Below are 19,475 nucleotides of genomic sequence, written 5' to 3'. Positions count from 1 at the left end.
CTTGTGAAGGTGGAGTTATGAAGGTAGCCAAGGGTTCACTAGTGGTGATGAAGGGGAGGTTGAATGGGAGTTTGTATGCTCTTCAAGGTTCAACCATTCTTGGCTCGGCGAATGTATCCACAAGCACAATGTCCGATCGTGACACCAAACTTTGGCACTTGAGGCTTGGTCACATGAGCGAAAGAGGTATGTTTGAACTCTCTAAACAAGGTTTATTTGATGGAAAAAATTTTGGGAACCTTGGTTTTTGTGAACATTGTGTTTATGGGAAACACAAGAGAGTTAGTTTTAAACCCGCCATCCACAACACTAAGGGGATATTAGATTATGTCCATTCCGACTTGTGGGGGCCTTCACGAACGCCCTCCCTTAGTGGTTGTAGCTACATGTTGACCTTTATTGATGATTACTCTAGAAAAGTTTGGTGTTACTTTATAAAACATAAATATGAAGTTTTTGATGTCTTCTTGGAATGGAAGAAGATGATTGAAAAGAAAGCCGGTAGGAGCATCAAGACCTTGAGAACCGACAATGGTCTTGAATTTGTTGATAGCAAGTTTCTCAATTATTGTTCTAATGAAGGTATTGTTAGACATAGAACTTGTGCAGGTCGTCCTCAACAAAATGGTGTTGCGGAGAGGATGAATAAAACGTTATTGGAAAGGGCAAGATGCATGCTAAATCAAGCAAATTTGGGGAAACAATTTTGGGCCGAAGCGGTGGCTACGGCATGTTATTTGATCAACCGTTCACCTCATACCGCCTTGAAGTTCAAGTCGCCACAAGAGGTATGGTACAACACTCCGGTAAACTATTCTAGTCTTAGAATCTTTGGTTGTCCAGCTTATATTCATGTAAATGATGGTAAGTTAGAACCTAGGGCTAGAAAATGTATCTTTGTGGGGTATGGAGTGGGTGTAAAGGGGTATAGGGTATGGTGTAATGAATCAAAGAAAATTATTGTTTCTAGAGATGTTGTTTTTGATGAAGATAGCATGCTTGTATCTAATGTTGAAAAACCTTTTAATAATGATGATAATGAAGCACAAGTGGAGGTTGAATCCTCCAATGTTGATAATGAGAAAAATGATGATGTTCAACAAAGGTCTCCTCCTTTGTCCACAACTAGGCAAAGAAGGAAGATCGTGGCTCCAAGGAGGTACATTGAAGAGTGTGATTATGTTGTTTATGCTCTCAACATTGCTAGCGAAATCGAAGGGTTAAATGAACCAAGTACGTACAAGGAGGCTATGGCCTCAAATGACTCAAGCAAGTGGTTGATTGCTATGAAACAAGAGATGGAATCTCTTGCGAAGAATGGAACTTGGGATATCGTTGTTGCACCAAAGAAAAAGAAGATTGTGGGGTGCAAGTGGATATTCAAGAGGAAGGAGGGTCCTTCTAGTGATATTCCTCCCATCTACAAAGCAAGGGTTGTTGCAAAGGGATACTCTCAAATTGAGGGTATTGATTTTCACGAAGTTTTCTCTCCGGTCGTGAAACACTCTTCTATTAGGGCATTGCTTGCTTTGGTGGCAATGGAGGATTTGGAGTTACATCAATTGGATGTAAAGACGGCTTTTCTTCACGGTGAGCTTGAAGAAGAAATCTTTATGAAGCAACCGGAAGGTTTTGAGGTAGCCGGTAAGGAGAATCATGTGTGTAGATTGAAGAGGTCATTGTATGGGTTGAAGCAATCTCCAAGGCAATGGTACAAAAGGTTTGATTCCTTTATGATTTCACATGATTTTGTTAGAAGTTCTTATGATAGCTGTGTTTATCTTAAGAAATTTGAAGATGGTTCTTTACTATATTTGCTCTTATATGTTGATGATATGCTAGTAGCATGTAGCTCTTTGCTTAAGGCGGAGGACTTGAAAGTGTTGCTTTCAAGTGAATTTGATATGAAAGATCTTGGTGAAGCCAAGAAGATTCTTGGGATGGAGATTTTGAGAGATCGGGCTAAGGGTGTCTTATACCTTAGTCAAAGGAAGTACATTGAGAAAGTTGTTCAACGTTTCTCCATGGATGATGCTAAAGGTGTGTCTACTCCTCTTGCTTCTCATTTCAAATTGTCCAAGAATTTGTGTCCACAAACAAAAGAGGAAGAAGAGCAAATGGTAAGAATTCCATACACTAGTGCCGTTGGTAGCGTTATGTATGCTATGGTATGCTCTAGGCCCGACATTGCTCATGCGGTGAGTTTGGTGAGTAGATATATGTCTAATCCGGGTAAGGGACATTGGGAGGCACTAAAATGGCTATTGAGGTATTTGAAAGATACTTCAAATGTTTGTCTCATGTATGGGAAAAATTCAAGTGAGCTAACCGGGTTTTGTGACTCGGATTATGGTGGTGATCTAGATAATAGAAAGTCCACAAGTGGGTTCGTGTTTACTTTGGGTGGTTCGGCGATTAGTTGGCAATCATCTTTGCAAGATGTGGTTGCTCTTTCTACAACCGAAGCGGAGTACATAGCCGTGGCCGAGTCATTCAAGGAAGCAAAATGGCTTAAAGGTCTTGTTGGTGAAATGTGCAATAAGGTGTGTGAGGTAAGTGTGCATTGTGATAGTCAAAGTGCAATACATTTGGCTAGAAATCAAAATACATTTCATAGAAGGTCCAAGCACATTGACATTAAGTATAACTTTATCCGGGATGAAGTTGAGCACAAAAGGGTGTTATTGAAGAAAATTGACACTACGGAAAATCCGGCCGACATGATGACAAAGTCATTACCTACTACCAAGTTTGAGTTATGTGTTGACTTGGTAGGTTTAGCTCCTTGCTTGAGATAATGCCCTCTTGGGCATTTTGAGGTGTGTATGTTTTTTGAATATGAAGTGGATTGATGAATGTTGTGACTTGGGTGAACTCAAGTCAAGGTGGAGATTGTTATGAATGGTAGTATACTAATGTGATTATAAATGATACTATACTAATGTGTGACTTGAGTGCACATTAAAGGGTTGAATTCATGTGTGTGACTCTTGAGTTGTGGAATCCAAAAGGGTGTAATAAGGTGAAGAGTATTCATGGGAATTATTGGTGTTAATGAAGATTAAGGTGAAGAGTCTCATGTGTGTGACTCTTGAGATAATGCCTTTTCAAGTTCTTAGAGTTATTTCATAGTATTCATTACCCTAAATTAACTATGTATTTATGTGAGCCATTCATCTTCAAGTACCTAGCACTATAAATAGGGCTCTCATACCCACACTTCAAGTATGCAAAACACATCAAACACAACCCTTAAGCCAAACACATAGCCTATTGTTGTTATCTCTATCTCAATTGTAATTCTTCATATTGAAGTGTTGTTTGTATTCATTTGATATAATATAAACATAAACTACACACCACGGAGGACGTAGCCATCATTGGGTGAACCTCCTTAAATCTTTGTGTCCTTGTTTGTTACTTTGTCAAACTTAATTTTGCTCATTGTTGTTTGTTCTTAACATCGTAAGTATTTGGCAATCGTTTTCAGTAATTAATTAACAATGCCATTATTATCTCTCTTAATAATATTAACCACCAATATTCAATTCCCTTATACTTCCACCACCATTACAAACGTTATCAATGCTACAACTGTCATCGCCGCGCCGCCGCTGCCACCACCACTACCAGAAATTTAATGTTCAATGGGGTGGCTGTACTTAGTGTCTGGATGTTAAAACTTAACGCCGATGGCATGAAGAGCAATTTAGTAGGTGATTGTTGGTGGTAACAGGTTAATCGATGTTGGGTCTGTAGAGTGATGATAAGTTTTTTTCTGTGACTGCGGGTGGTCGGTGTGTGCAATGCGGTTAGATTGTGTCGGTGGGAGGTAGTGGTTGGTTTCGTTTTAGTTTGTTTGTTTTGGTGGAGGGTAGTTTAGGAAAGTACACAAATAAGGTTATAATTTGAGCAATTTTTAAAGTTGAATTTAGCATCTCATTAATTTCATTGTGTTACATGCTTTATTGATTCAGTCTGTCGTACAATTTCTTGATTTTCATTTAGAGTTTTATCGTTTTCAAATCTTCTCAAATTCAATTAAAGATTCTTGGCAGTTGGCACACATAAGTCTTAATTCCAACACTGTTAGTAGGACAATACATAATTTATTATGGGACGAGAACGCCATTAATACATTGATAGTACGTTAGTAATATAGGGATGTTTGTCACGTGAGAATAGAAATTAAGTGAGTGGTTGAACTTGGATTGAGACTTTAGAATCAAATTTAAATTGAAACTTTAAAAATAAATGTCTTGTATTTTTGTTTGATAAATGATTAAATAAATAAGAAATTAGATAAAAATTAATTATATTTATAAAGTTGTCCTTATAACTCATTATTTTTCTTTACATTTTTTAATGACAAAAATATCTTTTATAAATTACGTAAATCTCAACCCTAAATTTAATCTGTTCGTTTCTTAAAGTTATTTTTATTTGTCTTTTTAATGTTGTTTTATTTGCTATTTTCTTAAATAATTTTGCTAATTATATTATAAATTTTAGACATAATTAAACTTATTTATTCTTATTTCAATACTTTATTAATGTCATCGTCTCCACATATATTATATTAATTTTATTTTATTATTTTTATATTGCTTATAGACGCCACATGCTTACCGCAAGCTTTTTTTGAATATTTTTTAATAGCTATGATGTCGGATCCCCTATTATTTCCTACATTAATCTTTGTGTCCTGAGGAGCAATCTGATATACATAATCTTTCATGTCAAATTTGCTACCAGTCAACATCTCCATTTATATTTCGAAATAGGTGGGAATTGTTACTTGTTAATATCTACTATTCTTAATCTCCATTTGTTAATCGCTACATAAAAATTATTAATACTATTTATCTTTCAGGCTTATTTTAAGAAAAAATAGTCATATGACTACAAAATCTGATATTGGAGAACGCCAAAAATAATTGAGTATGAAATAATGCATAGAAGTTAAAAGTACTGAAACAACAATAGTAGGTGTCGCATCCAGCATCCTAAAATAGAAAAATATTTAATGTATTTATCATGTTTTTAAAATTATTACAATTTTGTTTTTTCCCTATCGAATGTACAAATTTTGATAAAAAATTTTAAATAGGTAATATTTTAAAAATACGCATTAAAATAAATTGAATAAAACTTATTACTTGGCTTTATTTTAAGTATAATATATGTCAAATAAAATCACTAATAAACAGTTGTTACAAAAGTACTCTAGCAACTATTAAATACAAAAGTACTACTTACACGGTTCCATCATAGTTGTTATATTTAACTCCTTTTGCGATCTAATATGTTATATTGATTATTTATAAATTGAACAATACATATTTAAAAATTATAAAAACTTAATATTATAAAAGTATGTGACTTGAAGATTTAAATAAGATTTCATTTTAATTTTTTTCTTACATATTACCAAGAATACATAAAATAAGCTAAAGCGATGAGTAGTCCCAATAATTATAACATATGGAGTATTTAAGAGCGGAGTAAGTATTTAACAACCGGCAATATCACTTGCAAGGAGTTAAAGGAGGTCCACAAAGACACTTATTATTATCAAAACTCGTTTTACCGAACTTCTTCAATCCACTAGGAATGGGCCCACAAAGCTGATTATTCGAGACATTAAACTGCGTAAGCGACGACAATGAAGAAACCGCCGGCGGAATCGGCCCGGACAATTTATTATTAGACAGATCAACTTCTTTAAGACTCTTTAACTGTAACAATTCTTTAGGAATCGGTCCAATTAAACTGTTCGAATCCATTTCAATATGGTACAATCTCTTAAGCTTCCCTAATGATTTAGGCAAACTTCCAGTGACATTAATATTATCAGCTAAAATAAAAAAACTAAGATAAGGAAGATCACCAAAGTCTGAAGGGATACTGCCGGAAAGTCCCCAAGAACGGCTGAAAGTTACGGTGTCTATACGACCGTAAGATTTTCCGGTGGTGCCGCAGCCGACGAAACTCCAATCGGAGCAGCAGTCGGTGGTGTTGTCCCAGTCGGAAAGACGGCCGGTTGTACCGCCGAAATGGTCTCGGACTTTGAGAAGGACGGCTTTGTCTTGGGGGTTGCAGGGTGGAAAGTCGGTAGCGTGGGAGAAGATGTGAAAGAAGATGAGAGATGTATAGAAGAGAATGGTGAATTTTAGTGGGGTTAACATTATTGATGGGTAATCAATGAACCGACAAGGTTGAAAAGGGAAAAATGGAAAAGGACAGGAGAAGAGTATTTGGATGAAGTCTATAAATGATCATGTACCTATTTATAGACTTTTGACAATAGCTACTGTCTCGAGAGAAGCTCTTTTTGACTAGGTTGCACTAAAACGGACACGGACACGGATACGACACGGGTACGGGAAAACGCCAACTTAAAAATGACGGACACGGGGATACGAAAATAATAATATAATAAATATATCAAATTAAAGATAATTTTACAATCTTTATTAATTTATTTAGACAAAACCATTCAAACCCAAAAAATTTCCAGAAATACCCACATCAAATTTAGAAATCCCAGTTTTGCCAACAATTCATACTAAAATTTCCTTTCTAGAAAAAATTACCTCAAATTCCCCACAAAAATTAAGTGATTCTTATTCTTCCCCAAATTCTGTTCTTCTAACATCAAAACTGCAAACCATTTTTTCTGGGAAAATATCAGAAGATTTTGAAGATTATTCAAAATCAGAAAAGGAAAAAAACCCAGAAAAAATAAAATTAAAATTGATTTCTTCTCCATTAAAGGGAATAAACCCAGAAATTACCAACAGATCAAGAAGAAAAAAGAAGGGATTAAGTAAGAGTTTATCTGACCTTGAATTTGAAGAATTTAAAGGGTTTATGGATTTGGGTTTTGTTTTTTCTGAAGAAGATAGAGACGCAAAGTTGGTTTCAATCATTCCTGGGTTGCAAAAATTAGGAAAAAATGATGATAAAATTGAAAATAATGATAATAAATGTGGTAATAATTCATCAATATCAAGACCATATCTATCAGAAACATGGGAAGTAACGGAGAAGAAAAGAAAGGAAAATAGTTTTTTTTAAAAAAACGTGTCCTTGACTGCTTGCCGTGTCCCTTGCCGTGTCCCTTGCCGTGTCCTTGCCGTGTCCGCGTGTCCGAAAAAATATTAAAATATTGGACTCTTCATTTGGCGTGTCGGACACGAATTTTCGCGTGTCCGTGTCCGACACGTGTCCGACACGGGACACGCCAGTTCAGGGACGTGTCCGTGTATTCCAGCTTTTTGATAGATACATCTAAAGCTCAGCCTATTAAAGATTAATTCCTATTTCTTAATGTCTAGTTATATTATCCTTAATGCTTACTTATGATATTCTTAATGTCTACTTTCAATATCTTAAATGTCTACTTACATTATTTTTAATACCTACTTACAATATTTTTAAAAATATATATTGGACGACGCAATTAGAGATGTTATCTTAAAGAGACCGTCTCTTACAAGAATTTGTTACCCATCAATAATTTGTTTGTAATGATTTCTAGCAAGTATTGTATGGAATCGTGAGACGAGCTTATACATGCAGTCTATTAGTTAAAAATATAATAAAAGTAATAATAAAATTTGAATTCACATCAGTATAGGAAGTAGTTTTTTTTTAAATAGTTGAGTTGATCCATTAAAATTGTCTCATGATGAGACGACTTTAATAAAAAATTAGTGATTTCCTAAATGATTTTTATATTGGTTTTTGGTTGATTTATACTGGTTACATAGTTAAAAATAATATTTTCTCTGTTCTAAAACACTTGTTACTTTACAGTCATGTACACTATTAATCTTTTAAGTTTATTTTTTCAAATCGCATAATTTTATAATATTAATTTTTTATAATTTTAGATGTATATAATTTAATATATAAATAATCAAAATAACATATTAAATTACGTAATTAGTCAAATATAACATGTATGGTTGAAACAAAGGATATATTTGGTTAATAGCTTCTGACTTTTATGCCAAATAAATGACAATTTTATAAGAAAGTTCTTGTAGCTTGTATGATATTGGTCATTGGACTAACAAACAAGAGGATTAGGGTTTGACCCAATATATGTTTACTGTCTTAAAATATTTACTTATAGCCTTAAAATAATCATTTATAAATATAAAGTGATCACTTATAATTTTAAAGTAGTCAAATAAAGAAATAAACTAACCATATGAATTCATCGTAAAATTGCTTTACAAAAGAATGATTTTAACACAAATTCATGAGACGGCCTTACCCAAACCGTAACGCACGACATATGCCTCCCTCACCCAATACTATTCTGATCTCCCTCTCAGGCTCTCACTGAAACTGTCCCCTTCTCCCTCCTTCAAAACCCTCACCCAAAACCCGCCGCGTAGCCCACCGCAGTACAGCCCACGACCGTACATACTAGCCGCATCCTCTCACCCAACCCAGCCGCACCCTCTCACCCAACCCAGCCCTCACGACATATGTAGCTTCTCCCTCTCACGCTCTCACCCAAAACTCGCCACCACCAAACCCGACGCCCACCACATCTGCTTTCAGCCGCTAGGTATCCTCTCTTCTCTTCTCATGTTTTTTCGTGGGTTTAAGTTTAGGGTTCTATGTTTTATGTATTTCGAAATCTTGTCCTTTTGGGTTTAATTTAGCTTAAATTCAAATTCCATTAATTTTAAGTTTAACCTTTTCTACATAAACCCTAACTCTATCGTCTTTCATCCAAATTATTATTTAAAATCACACTTGAATTTGGAGAGGAAAAAATATGATTAGATGAAAAATGATAGAGTTAGGTGTATGTATTAGAGAAAAAGATTGAAATTGATGGAATTTGATATCGATGGAATTTGAAAGGGTGAGTCGCACGTGCTTCAAAATTAACGTTTAAATGTTCTATGTGCAAAAAGTCATGGTAGAACAATTTGGTAAAACTTAAGGTGACCGTATGGATTTTTTAAAAGTTTTGGTTACCACACTTAGGTGCCACTTATATTTTCCCTTTGATTTTTTAATATGTTTGTCTAGTGTTTTGTTTTGTTTTATAATTTGAATCTGCTTTGATTGCTGACAAATTCTGTTTGTTCGGTGTCCTTTAAAACTTTGTTATTGTTATCAAAGATCAAAGTTCTGGAATTAATTTTCACTAATTATGGGAATTAATTAAGCGTTGTTTTTAGTAAAATTAGAGATTGGTTTTGCTTAAATTTTGTATAGTTTTTAAGGAAAATTCTAAATAGTTCTGTTTTACATATTTTGAATCTCAGATAGTTAAAGATGGTAAAACCAAAGCACCTAAGCTCAAAAGATTATGATGTCACTGAAAAGTCTTCACAAAATCTTCCAAACCTATCATCTAAAGATCGAATATCGAAGTTACCTCAATCTCTACGACATCATATTCTTTCAAAACTACCTTCTGAAGATGCAATGCGAACAATGATACTTTCTAAGGCCTGGAAAGACGAATGGCTAACTTCACCTTGTTTGGATCTCGCCAAAGAAATGTGGGATAGATTTCCCGCGGATATCCAACTCAGAATTAAGTTTGTTGATTTTGCTTTTCGCATACTCAAAAGGCGTAATGATTTGAACTGCCCATCAATTGAAAGACTTAAGCTGTTTTTGCCAGGCCCCCCAGAAACCCGAAAACCCCGTCTTGAGGATCAGGGAACTAAATTGCTTGATTATGCAGTAACCAAATATGTGATTCATGAGCTGAAGTTAAGCTCATATTCTAAGTCTCCTCACTACAGGCTTTCAAAGAATGTAATTCAGCACGCCCGTTCTCTCACGTTCTTGTCACTCAAATGTTTGAAACTAGACCAAAAAACTATATCCGTTGTAGCTGTTCATTGCCCTCTTCTCAAGTCTTTAAACTTAAGTATTGTGAATTTAGAGATCTGAAATTTACTGTCTTGGGGTTTCACAAACTTGTTAATTTGAGTGTGACTGCCACAACGACATTGAAAGGTGATGATGTCAAGGTTGAAATTGTCGAAGCACCTTCTCTTGTGAAATTTAGGTACTATGGCCTCAGTGCTTCTCGTGCTAATAGTCCGCATATTATTGTGATTTCGGATTCAGCCTGTGAGGGAGTAAAGCATATGGACCTTATTCATGTTTGGTTTGATCTAAGTTCCCTTAATCGGGTTCTCTCATTTGTTCCCAATCTCGAACACCTTAAATTATCATGCTACTTTCTTTGTCAACAACGCCTTGACATATGTAGTCCCAATTTAAAGCACTTGGAGTTGAAACTTGAAAACTTGCTTCAGCAACTACATATTGATGCTCCCAATCTTACAGACTTTGTTTATGCTTTCCATGCTTGGGACTCTGATGCAATGCCGATCATATTCTCATCCAATGCATATGCTTTTCATGCCGAAAGGGTAACCATTAATATAGAGTCTAGCAACAGAAGGTTAGGGAATTTGTTGCAAAATGCACAATTTGGGCAATTTGTTAGAGTACTAGAAGGTTCTTCCCAACATCTGAAAGCACATATACCTATCTTCTTCAAGGTAAGTAAATTTTCTACCACTTTTGTATTCCTATATTATGAGTATTACATGTTAAATTTCCCCACATGTACTTCATATGTAACATGTGTAATATTTCCTTTCTAACTCTATTCTTGCACCTTAATCTTTATGCACGCTATTTTTATGCACAAATTGTATAATGAATTTCTCTAATTATATATGTTTAAAATTAAAAAAAGTTGATATGAAGAAATTTGCATTGAGATAAATATAACAAGATGTCGTTTGACTATGTTATAACTTAAAAATTAACAATAAAATAAAAATTAAGGTTGGTTGATGAATAATGTCACTTTTATCGATGATGCAAACATATAGTAACGGAGGAAGTATGTAGAAGTATACCCGAGTTTGATGTTGATTACTCGAGTTGTCTGAGTCCTTCATTCTCTTAGGCTTATCATTATTATGCAAGATAAATTGTTAGAAATTGGGCTGCCTTTGCCTATGATTGTGGCCGTTGATCTCATGAGGGAATCCTAATCTGGCCTAATAGGACATTCCCTTAATGAATCCACCCACAAATTCCTATAGTTAGAGGGTTCATATTTGTGATCTTGGTTACAAGGTGATATATATTCTAATTTTGAGGCATTGTTATCGGATATTTCATTGTTAATTTACTATTTTACTGTGTTAAAACAAGTGGCTTTTTTTTTCCAACTGCTCAGTATGCAAGAAATTCTATTTTTGAGAAATACAAGTTGATGCAGAGAAATTTGCATTGAGAAGAAGGATTTGTGCTTATTATGAAAACATTCATCTCTATTATAACCAAAAATCCCCTCCTACAAAAATTTGAAATTCATTTTTATCCGCTTTCAACACTTTAGCGACAATGTGGGTGACACAATAAGTATTTTTGAAATTTGAATTTTTTTTCCCTCCCAACAAAGTTGGAGACAAAGTGCCTTTGCCGCTAGCTTTAGCAACAAGAGTATTTTTTCGCTTGGTAGCGACAAAGGCTTTTTGTCGCCACTCTTTTGTCGCTAACCTTGTTTACACTGAATACAGGTTTGTCTCCAAACTGAGTTCTTTTTGTAGTGTATGGCGTATAGTGTTGAAGTTTCATGGTACCAACTTCTATTATTTTGACGACATAGTGTCTTTTTTTATCCGTGATTTATAGGTATCTTTTCTATCTATGTTGAATCATATAATGTACTTATGTACTGCTCTTGTTCTGTGATTATCTGAAAATAGGACACCTTGCAATGTTTGAGAGGACAACAATCTTCTATATATGACTTTAAACATTTGGTGCTTTATTATCAAGTTTGTGAGGGATATTCATGTGAGGGATACATTGGATACGATGATGATGATGATGATGATGAGGGATATTCATCGCCTTATAAACCAGCAACAAGTCAAGTTCTTTTTACTACTGTTGTTGATCCAGTACTTTGCCTTTTCCCAAACCTACAAACATGTATCATTTTGCAACGCAACTCTAAATGGGAGCTCATGGAGTTGAAGCTTGAGGTATGTACTGCTATTGGTTTGAGTGATAAACAAATCTGATTATTTATTTTTTTATTGGAATGAATTCTTGATGGGAGCTTTTGGGTTTGCTATAATTTTATGTTTCATCTCTCTTTTTGAAATATCGGGTTGTGTGTAAGTAATTTTAACCTAAATCATGTACACTAATCAGAGTCATAAGTTGTCCTCGATCTTTACTCTTAGAAAGAAGCTATGAAAATGGATGATTTAATGAGTTTGATAATCAAATACAATAACAACAACAATGCCAGAACTTTAATCCCTAAAGACTATGGTCGGCTTTATGAACCAATATATTACTTTCAACGGTCGTCCACATGGATTCTTTTTCTCCATTCATTTCGATTTTATACCATCTCAATATTTAAGTATAGATATTTCATGTCCTTTTCCACTCCTGTCCTGTAAGTTATATTTGGTATTCCTTGTCCTCTTTTCAAGTCTTTTGACTCCAACTTTCTATATTTATCACTGGTTGGCGGATACCTCGTCTTTGTACATGCCCAAACCATGTTAATGTTTCTTTTTTTATATTTCCTTTATTATTTGCAACTCCTAAACCCTTTCCTATATCCTCATTTCGAATTCTATCCCTCGAGGTATGCTCACTCACCCATCGAAGCTTTTGCATTTGTGCTATCCCTAACATTTTGATCCATATAGTAGCGACTTTCTAATGGACTTTCGATAAAACTTACCATGTAACTTTAAGGGCACACCTCAATTACATAATATTTTATTAGTTCTCTATTTTTGTCTCCCACACTTAAATTTATGTGTCACATCTTGTTAGATGTCCCCACTACTTTGTAATATAGACCCAAGTTATTTGAAACATCCACTTGAGTCGATTTCTTTATCTTCTAGCTTTATATAGCCTTTCGTTAGCTCGTTTATGATATCATTTGCTCCATGTACTTTGTCTTGCTAAGACTTAATTTAAAACCTCGTCATTTCAAATCTTGCCTCAAACGTTCCATTTGAACATTTACCTTCTCTCTGGTCTCGTCTACCAAAACAATATCATTTGCAAACAATAGGCACCAAGACACTTCACCTTGCATCGATTGAGTTATCGAAGGGAGTGATTGTTGTGTCTCTTACAACATTTCGTTGTTCTCTTTTAAATAACTCATCATAACACTTTATCCATCGATCCTTAATGTTATCGTCTTGAACTAAAATATTCTTATCCTAGACACACTTCACTTTCGCTCTATGTTGCCTATTCTAGTCACAATAAATAATGGCTACATTTCTGCCTTGTAGTACACCATAGCTTGCAAGTGCAGCCTTGAATGTTTCCTTATTAGAGAAATGTTGACAACCTTTCTTAAGTAAAAGGAGGAGTATTCATCTCATCCTCTCTATACTCATACTCAGATTAACTATCAGCATTTTCACCATGAACATTCGGAATTGAATTTTGAACCCTAAACTGAGTTACTGAACATTGGCTGCATTCCTTTCATGTTGCACTATACTTCTAAACAATTCATTACAAGTGTGTTTCAATTTGGCTTTGGCCTCCTTGTACTCGTCATCACTAGACTCCTCTGCACCAGCTTCATTTAGTTTGTTTAATTTTAAGAAATTATCAATCCTTATCTGAACCATTAAACTCTTCATCATCAAACTCAGTCTTCACTTGATTCTAAGTTCTGATGCAACACAGTCTTCATCTTCTGAATCAGAATATTCTGGAAAAAGCATATCCAACGTTATATTCCCTCCCAGTATCACCTAAAAACTCATATTCAACAGCAAATGGGGTTTGTTGTTTGGGAGGGGTTTAATTCTAACTATTCAACAGCCTAAGGTAAGCAATAAAGAATTATACTTTGACTACATGAAATGGTGCAACCGCTTATTCTTTAAGGATTCTCGAGCCAAGAGATTTTTTAGCCTCATCCTCCTTTATGGGTATGGATTGTCGTCTTTCTTCCCTTCTTCCCTACACCCTGATTATAGTTTCCCATGAGTAGAATACACTGATTTTGCATTGTGTTAACAGTTCAAGTACAAGGGATCTGAAGCTCGTGGTTGCTGGCAAAAACGGTTACAAGAGGTGAAGATTGAAAATATTCGGGGATCCACAGACTATATTTCTCCTTTGAGCGCTCAATTTGAACAGGAATTAAAACCCAAAAAGATTGTTATTCAGTGTTAAGCATCATCTCCTAAATTTCGACATTTCTTAAGTCTATAATTAGCAGTACATAATGTTTAGAGACTAGTCACTGCTCTTTCTACTATAATATGCTATCATTTTAGGTTCTAATCTTTCGTAAAGGAAAGAACATCAAATCCTTTTATCCCAAAGTTATAACTTAATGTAAGTCAAAAACAAAGACATTACATTTCACTTGTGTTATTAGCATTATGTTTGGATTATAATTTTGAAAAGAAAATAAATAAAAGAGAGAGAAAGGAAACGAAACGGAAAAGAAATGGAATATAAGAAATTCTTTTTTGTTTAGGAGAGAAGGCGAGGTGAAAGAAAAAAGATAAGAATTTTTTCTCTAAATATTTTGAACTTTTAAAAGATTAATACTTTAACAAAATTTATTAATCTAATCTATTCAAATTCTTTTGCTACCGTTTTGTCATCTAAAGAAGGGATTACTTATCCCTCTAAATTCTCTTTTTTTTTTCTTATTATTTCCTTGCATTCAAACACACCTTAAATGTGACAAATTATAAAAAAATTAAGGGTAGCAAATCACAAAAAATAGATAAATTATTGTGAGAGACACATTAGATATATGGACTAAATTCAATTAATATAAATTAAGAAGAAAATAAAAATGTGAGATTTTTGTTTTGAGTTAGTCTCTTTAAGAGATGGTCTCTCATAATAATAGCCGAAAAAAATAAGAAACAAGAGGAGGGTCATTACGCATTACAAATGACTTATGTCACATTCAAATTGTCGACACCCGATAGCAATCAAACCCTACAAAATTGCATACTTAATCAACCTTAAGGGGATAATTGATTTTTAGGCATTATAATTTATTAGTGCTAAACAATTAATCAATTAATTAATCAATTTGAATTAAGTAACTACAAAAATAATTTACAAATAGTCAAATGAGTTTCAGTCATTTTTCTAAATATTGCTATTTATGGAAATAATTCCCACCTCATGTCAATGGGAAACATAATTCCCTATCCACTGTCCACGTAGGATATATATATATATAGCGGTTCATCCTTTTTTTTGGGTTTAAAATTTTTATTAAAATAAAACCGTCATTTCATATAGCGGTTTACTAAATGTTTTTTTGTTAAACCGCTAGCTAAAATAGTGATTTTATTTTAACAAAAATAAAAAAGAAAATATATGTGTTTGATACCATCCTACGTAGATGGTATACAAGGAAATAAGTTTGCTTGTTACACAGTTATGAAAAAAATTAAGGGAAAATTAGTAAAATATACCATTAAATGAGGTAGAGGTTTATAACTTCAATTTTGGTAATGAATCTAACTTTTCATATTCTATGAAAATAAAATTATACATATAAAAAAAGACAATGTTATACGAAACTAGGTTTAATGGTTATATTTAGTTTAAAGTTTATCTTTATTTTAATTTCTTGCTTGGGAATTAGTCTTTGTATTCTTATTTTAAGGCTTATTTTTAATTTTAGAATAAAAGATGAGATCGATGTTGTTTCTTTATGTCTTTAAGTTCTCTTCTTTTTAAATTTCTTAACTATTACATTTTAAGAGTTAGATAACATTCTGCGTTGGTGAGATAAAAAATTAAGAATAAAAAGGAATAAAAGATGAAATATAAAAAAATTTAATATTGAGTGTTTAGTAAAAGCATTGGGCAAAAGAAAAGCCTAATAGGCCACAAGTAGCTAGCTAGAGATGAAAAGCCATTACCATGGAGTGTTGGAGAAAGGTTCTTTATCAAGATTGTAGAGAGAAGTGTCTTTTAATAAGTAAAGGTTAATAGAAATTGCATCAATATAAGAAAATGTTGGTGAAAAGTGCATTTATATTTAATAGTTTCGAATCAAATTTTGTGTTAGATGACATATTAGTATGTTTCAAAAGATTGTTCATCATTTTAGTTAGTAAAGATAAATAAATATTCCAAGGAATTAGTAATATTAAAATAAGTAGTTTATTAGCTTTTTTTTTTAAAGATTTTTATGAATATTACGTTTAGGGCCGTTTTTAAGGATAGTTTTAGGTGCAACCGCTTAAGCCCAACTCATAAAGGTGTCCAAATTGAGTTAATCTTTATAATTAAAAATTAGTATTTGTATAAGTAGTTTCTAACATTGATCGAACTTGTAGCATTAGATTTTTCAGTAAGCGCAAAAATACTAAAATACATAGTTGGAGAAAAAATAATCAAAACTTTACTTATATAATAATTTTTTTTTATTTTTCGCCTAAAACTCAAAAGTAAGCACTAATTTTGGTAATTAGTTCTTTCACTAGTATAATTATTCTACTTTTTTGCTTTTTGATGTGTTCGTAAAATTTGAGAAAAGCTTACCATTGACATACATTTTTTCCCTTTTCAAGACTAGATATAAAATAATAATAAAATTCCAAGCTAACTTAAAATATGCTTGAAAGTCAAGTTTTATTAAATTACTTTAATATCATTTACCTAAGTAATATCTCATAAAATTCTAATAGTATATATTACCATTTAGAACCAAGTACAAAATAGATATATAAAGACATTCACTATATTAAAATGTCATTCAACACAAATTATTTTTAAAACTCTAATAATATCTATATATTGATCAAAGCATTGAAATATAAAAGACTAATAATACACCCTCATCCCATTGAGTTTTTCCCTTTACTTACTTTTGTGAGTATTTGTAGTTAAAGTAACGAAGTAGTATTGAAAAAAACATATTTAGCCTACTCCTTTAATTATTTTATATGAGATTATTATTAATCAAAGGGCTAAACTCGAAGTAATGCAGTAGTATCAAATCATAACATACGGCCATATCATATCATATCATCATACCCTCTAAATTCACTTATAAAGCCAAAATTCGAGATTATATAACATATACAAACCATATTCGTACCCTTAAAAACATGTTATTCACGTGCAACACGTTGTGGGTCCTACTTGCAAGGTGGTAATGGCGTACCACACAAACACTTGTTATTAGAAAACACAGCAGGATCAAATTGTTTTAACCTTCTTCCAGTCGGTATCTCCCCACAAAGCTGATTATAACTCACATCCAGACTTTGTAACGCCAATTGCCCAATTTGTTTAGGAAGTGACCCATAAATATTGTTATGGCTTATATCAAAATTCTTCAAACTTATAGCAAAATCAACCCCAGAAAAATCGAAATTCAGCAAATTATTATCAATATCTATACTATTCAATGATGTTTTTTCCTTTGAGAACAAAAAAGATGCATCCCCACTAAACATATTATGATCAATTCTTAAAGTCTTTACATTAACATTTCCAAATGATCGCGGAATCGAACCTGATAATTTGTTGAAAGATAGACTGATTGAATCGATTAATGGAGTTTTGAATGATCCAAAAGATTCAGGAATTGACCCGGTAAGCTGGTTTTGGCTAAAATCAATGGAAAATAGTTGAGGAAGAAGGTATAATGAGGATGGGATTTTGCCGGTAAGTTTATTTCCATTTAGGTAAAGTTCCCTTAAATTGGTCATATACCCAAAAAAATTGGGGATTATCCCATATAAATGGTTGTTGTAAAGCGCAATTAATTTAAGTTTTTGTAATTTACCAAGTGATAAAGGAATACGACCCGAAAGGGAATTGGAACTTAGGTCAAGATACTCTAGATTTTTGATTTGGGTAAGGAAATCTGGGATTGTACCTGTCAGATTGTTTCCGGCGAAATCGAGGTGTTGAAGGTTTGTTAATTTGGTTAAAAATGGCGGAATTGGGCCTGTTAGCTGGGGAAAAGAGGAGAAGGATAGAAATTGGAGGTATGGGAGTTGGGCTAATGCGGGCGGAATGGTGCCGACTACGCCGTCGTCTATACTGACAGAAAGGGAGTTAACGCGGCCATGAGCGTCGCATTCGATACCACGCCAGGTGCAGCAATCGGTGGTTGGGTCCCATATGGAGAAAACAGAGGCATTGTTGAAATAGTGTTTGATTTCAAGAAGGGCGTTTTTGTCATTTGGGTTGCATTGTTTTGTTGAAGAAGAGAGGTTTATGGATGAAAAGAGGAGGAGGAAAGTTATGGTAATGGAGGGAAGATTGAATTGTAATGGAGTTTCCATTTTGGGTAGTTGATTGATGATATAAGTTTTATGGAGGGGAGTTCTGTATATTTATAGAAAGGTTTGCCTGCATTATTGCGTTGGTGAAGTACATGCATGGGTTTGGTTACTCGAAAATAATGTCTTTGTTAGTTTATTATTAATACCGGTAAAATTGTGTATAGAGCTGGTTAATAAGATGGACTGGCCTAATGGGCTGCAAATTTGACTATATTTAGCGGGTCATTAACGGGACGAGTCGTTAATAGATTTTATTATAGTGAGTTGATAGCTGGTCAAAAATAATTCTTAAAGGGTCAAACATCAAGCAACTTAGTCTATTTACTAGATTGATTAACTATGTATTGTTGGATGCATGAAAAAATGGTGTTTAATTTTTAGTTTTATTTAATTAACTTGATTTATTCTCTATTTTTCTATATTTATGATTATGTTATTATAATGATAGCATTTTAACATGGTACGATAAAAAAAATTAATTATTAAATTGGATAATAATGTCAAAACAGTAGTATTAATGTATTATAGTGTTATAAAATCAATTAACTAATTAAAATAACAATTACAGTGAACGACCTGTTAATGATCCGCAATTCGCCCTATGACCCACATGACTTGTGACCCGGCCGACACTTGCGAAAACATTTGATGATCATGACCCGTATTCGACGCGCCCCACATCCAGCTCACTCCGCATTCAGTCCAACCCTTCCAACTACCACGTCTAATTGGGTATATTAGAATCTCTACTAAATAAAAGTTACTTAATAACATTGAGATAAAAATAAATATTGCAATCACCTTAGTGAGTCACTAGAGTACTGGATGTTTCGCATCATTGAGTGGACTGATGGCGGGCCGGGGGGTCTAGATCATGGTGGGTTAATCTATTTAAGATTATGATAGGTTCAAGTTGGATACACTAGATAAGGTATTATTGTTATGGTCATACAGTAGCAGCCTTCAACTTTGTTCCCATCTGGTCAAATAAGATGTACTGTGTATTCACTACTCTTCATGGTAATTGACAAGCACATTAGATAATAGGATATTTTTATAGTGATTGACTTTTAATATCAGCTATTAAAATACTCAAATTCAATAAAACAC

The 19,475-nt window shown here is 33.5% G+C and overlaps 3 protein-coding genes across 3 annotated transcripts; 1 reads left to right on the top strand and 2 right to left on the bottom strand.

The window, feature by feature from the left end:
- Nucleotides 1–5,170: 5,170 nt before the first annotated feature.
- On the bottom strand, nt 5,171–6,274 carry LOC130813116 (polygalacturonase inhibitor 2-like). Its single transcript, XM_057678853.1, has one exon. The coding sequence runs from the start codon at nt 6,186–6,188 to the stop codon at nt 5,529–5,531; it is 660 nt and encodes a 219-aa protein (XP_057534836.1). The 5' UTR covers nt 6,189–6,274; the 3' UTR covers nt 5,171–5,528.
- A 2,011-nt stretch (nt 6,275–8,285) lies between these two features.
- Nucleotides 8,286–15,826, top strand: LOC130818533 (uncharacterized). The gene is made up of 4 exons (XM_057684702.1): nt 8,286–8,587; nt 9,300–10,559; nt 11,784–12,065; nt 14,101–15,826. Exons 2-4 carry the CDS (start codon nt 9,843–9,845, stop codon nt 14,254–14,256), a joined length of 1,155 nt encoding a protein of 384 aa, XP_057540685.1. The 5' UTR covers nt 8,286–8,587; nt 9,300–9,842; the 3' UTR covers nt 14,257–15,826.
- A 909-nt stretch (nt 15,827–16,735) lies between these two features.
- On the bottom strand, nt 16,736–18,717 carry LOC130818529 (polygalacturonase inhibitor 1-like). Its single transcript, XM_057684696.1, has one exon. It carries the CDS (start codon nt 18,363–18,365, stop codon nt 17,208–17,210), a length of 1,158 nt encoding a protein of 385 aa, XP_057540679.1. The 5' UTR covers nt 18,366–18,717; the 3' UTR covers nt 16,736–17,207.
- Nucleotides 18,718–19,475: the final 758 nt, after the last annotated feature.

Source organism: Amaranthus tricolor, chromosome 1 (genome assembly GCF_026212465.1).
Source record: "Amaranthus tricolor cultivar Red isolate AtriRed21 chromosome 1, ASM2621246v1, whole genome shotgun sequence".
NCBI lineage: Eukaryota > Viridiplantae > Streptophyta > Magnoliopsida > Caryophyllales > Amaranthaceae > Amaranthus > Amaranthus tricolor.
Note: the sequence above shows the minus strand (reverse complement) of the source record. Positions and strands in the feature narration are given on the sequence as shown.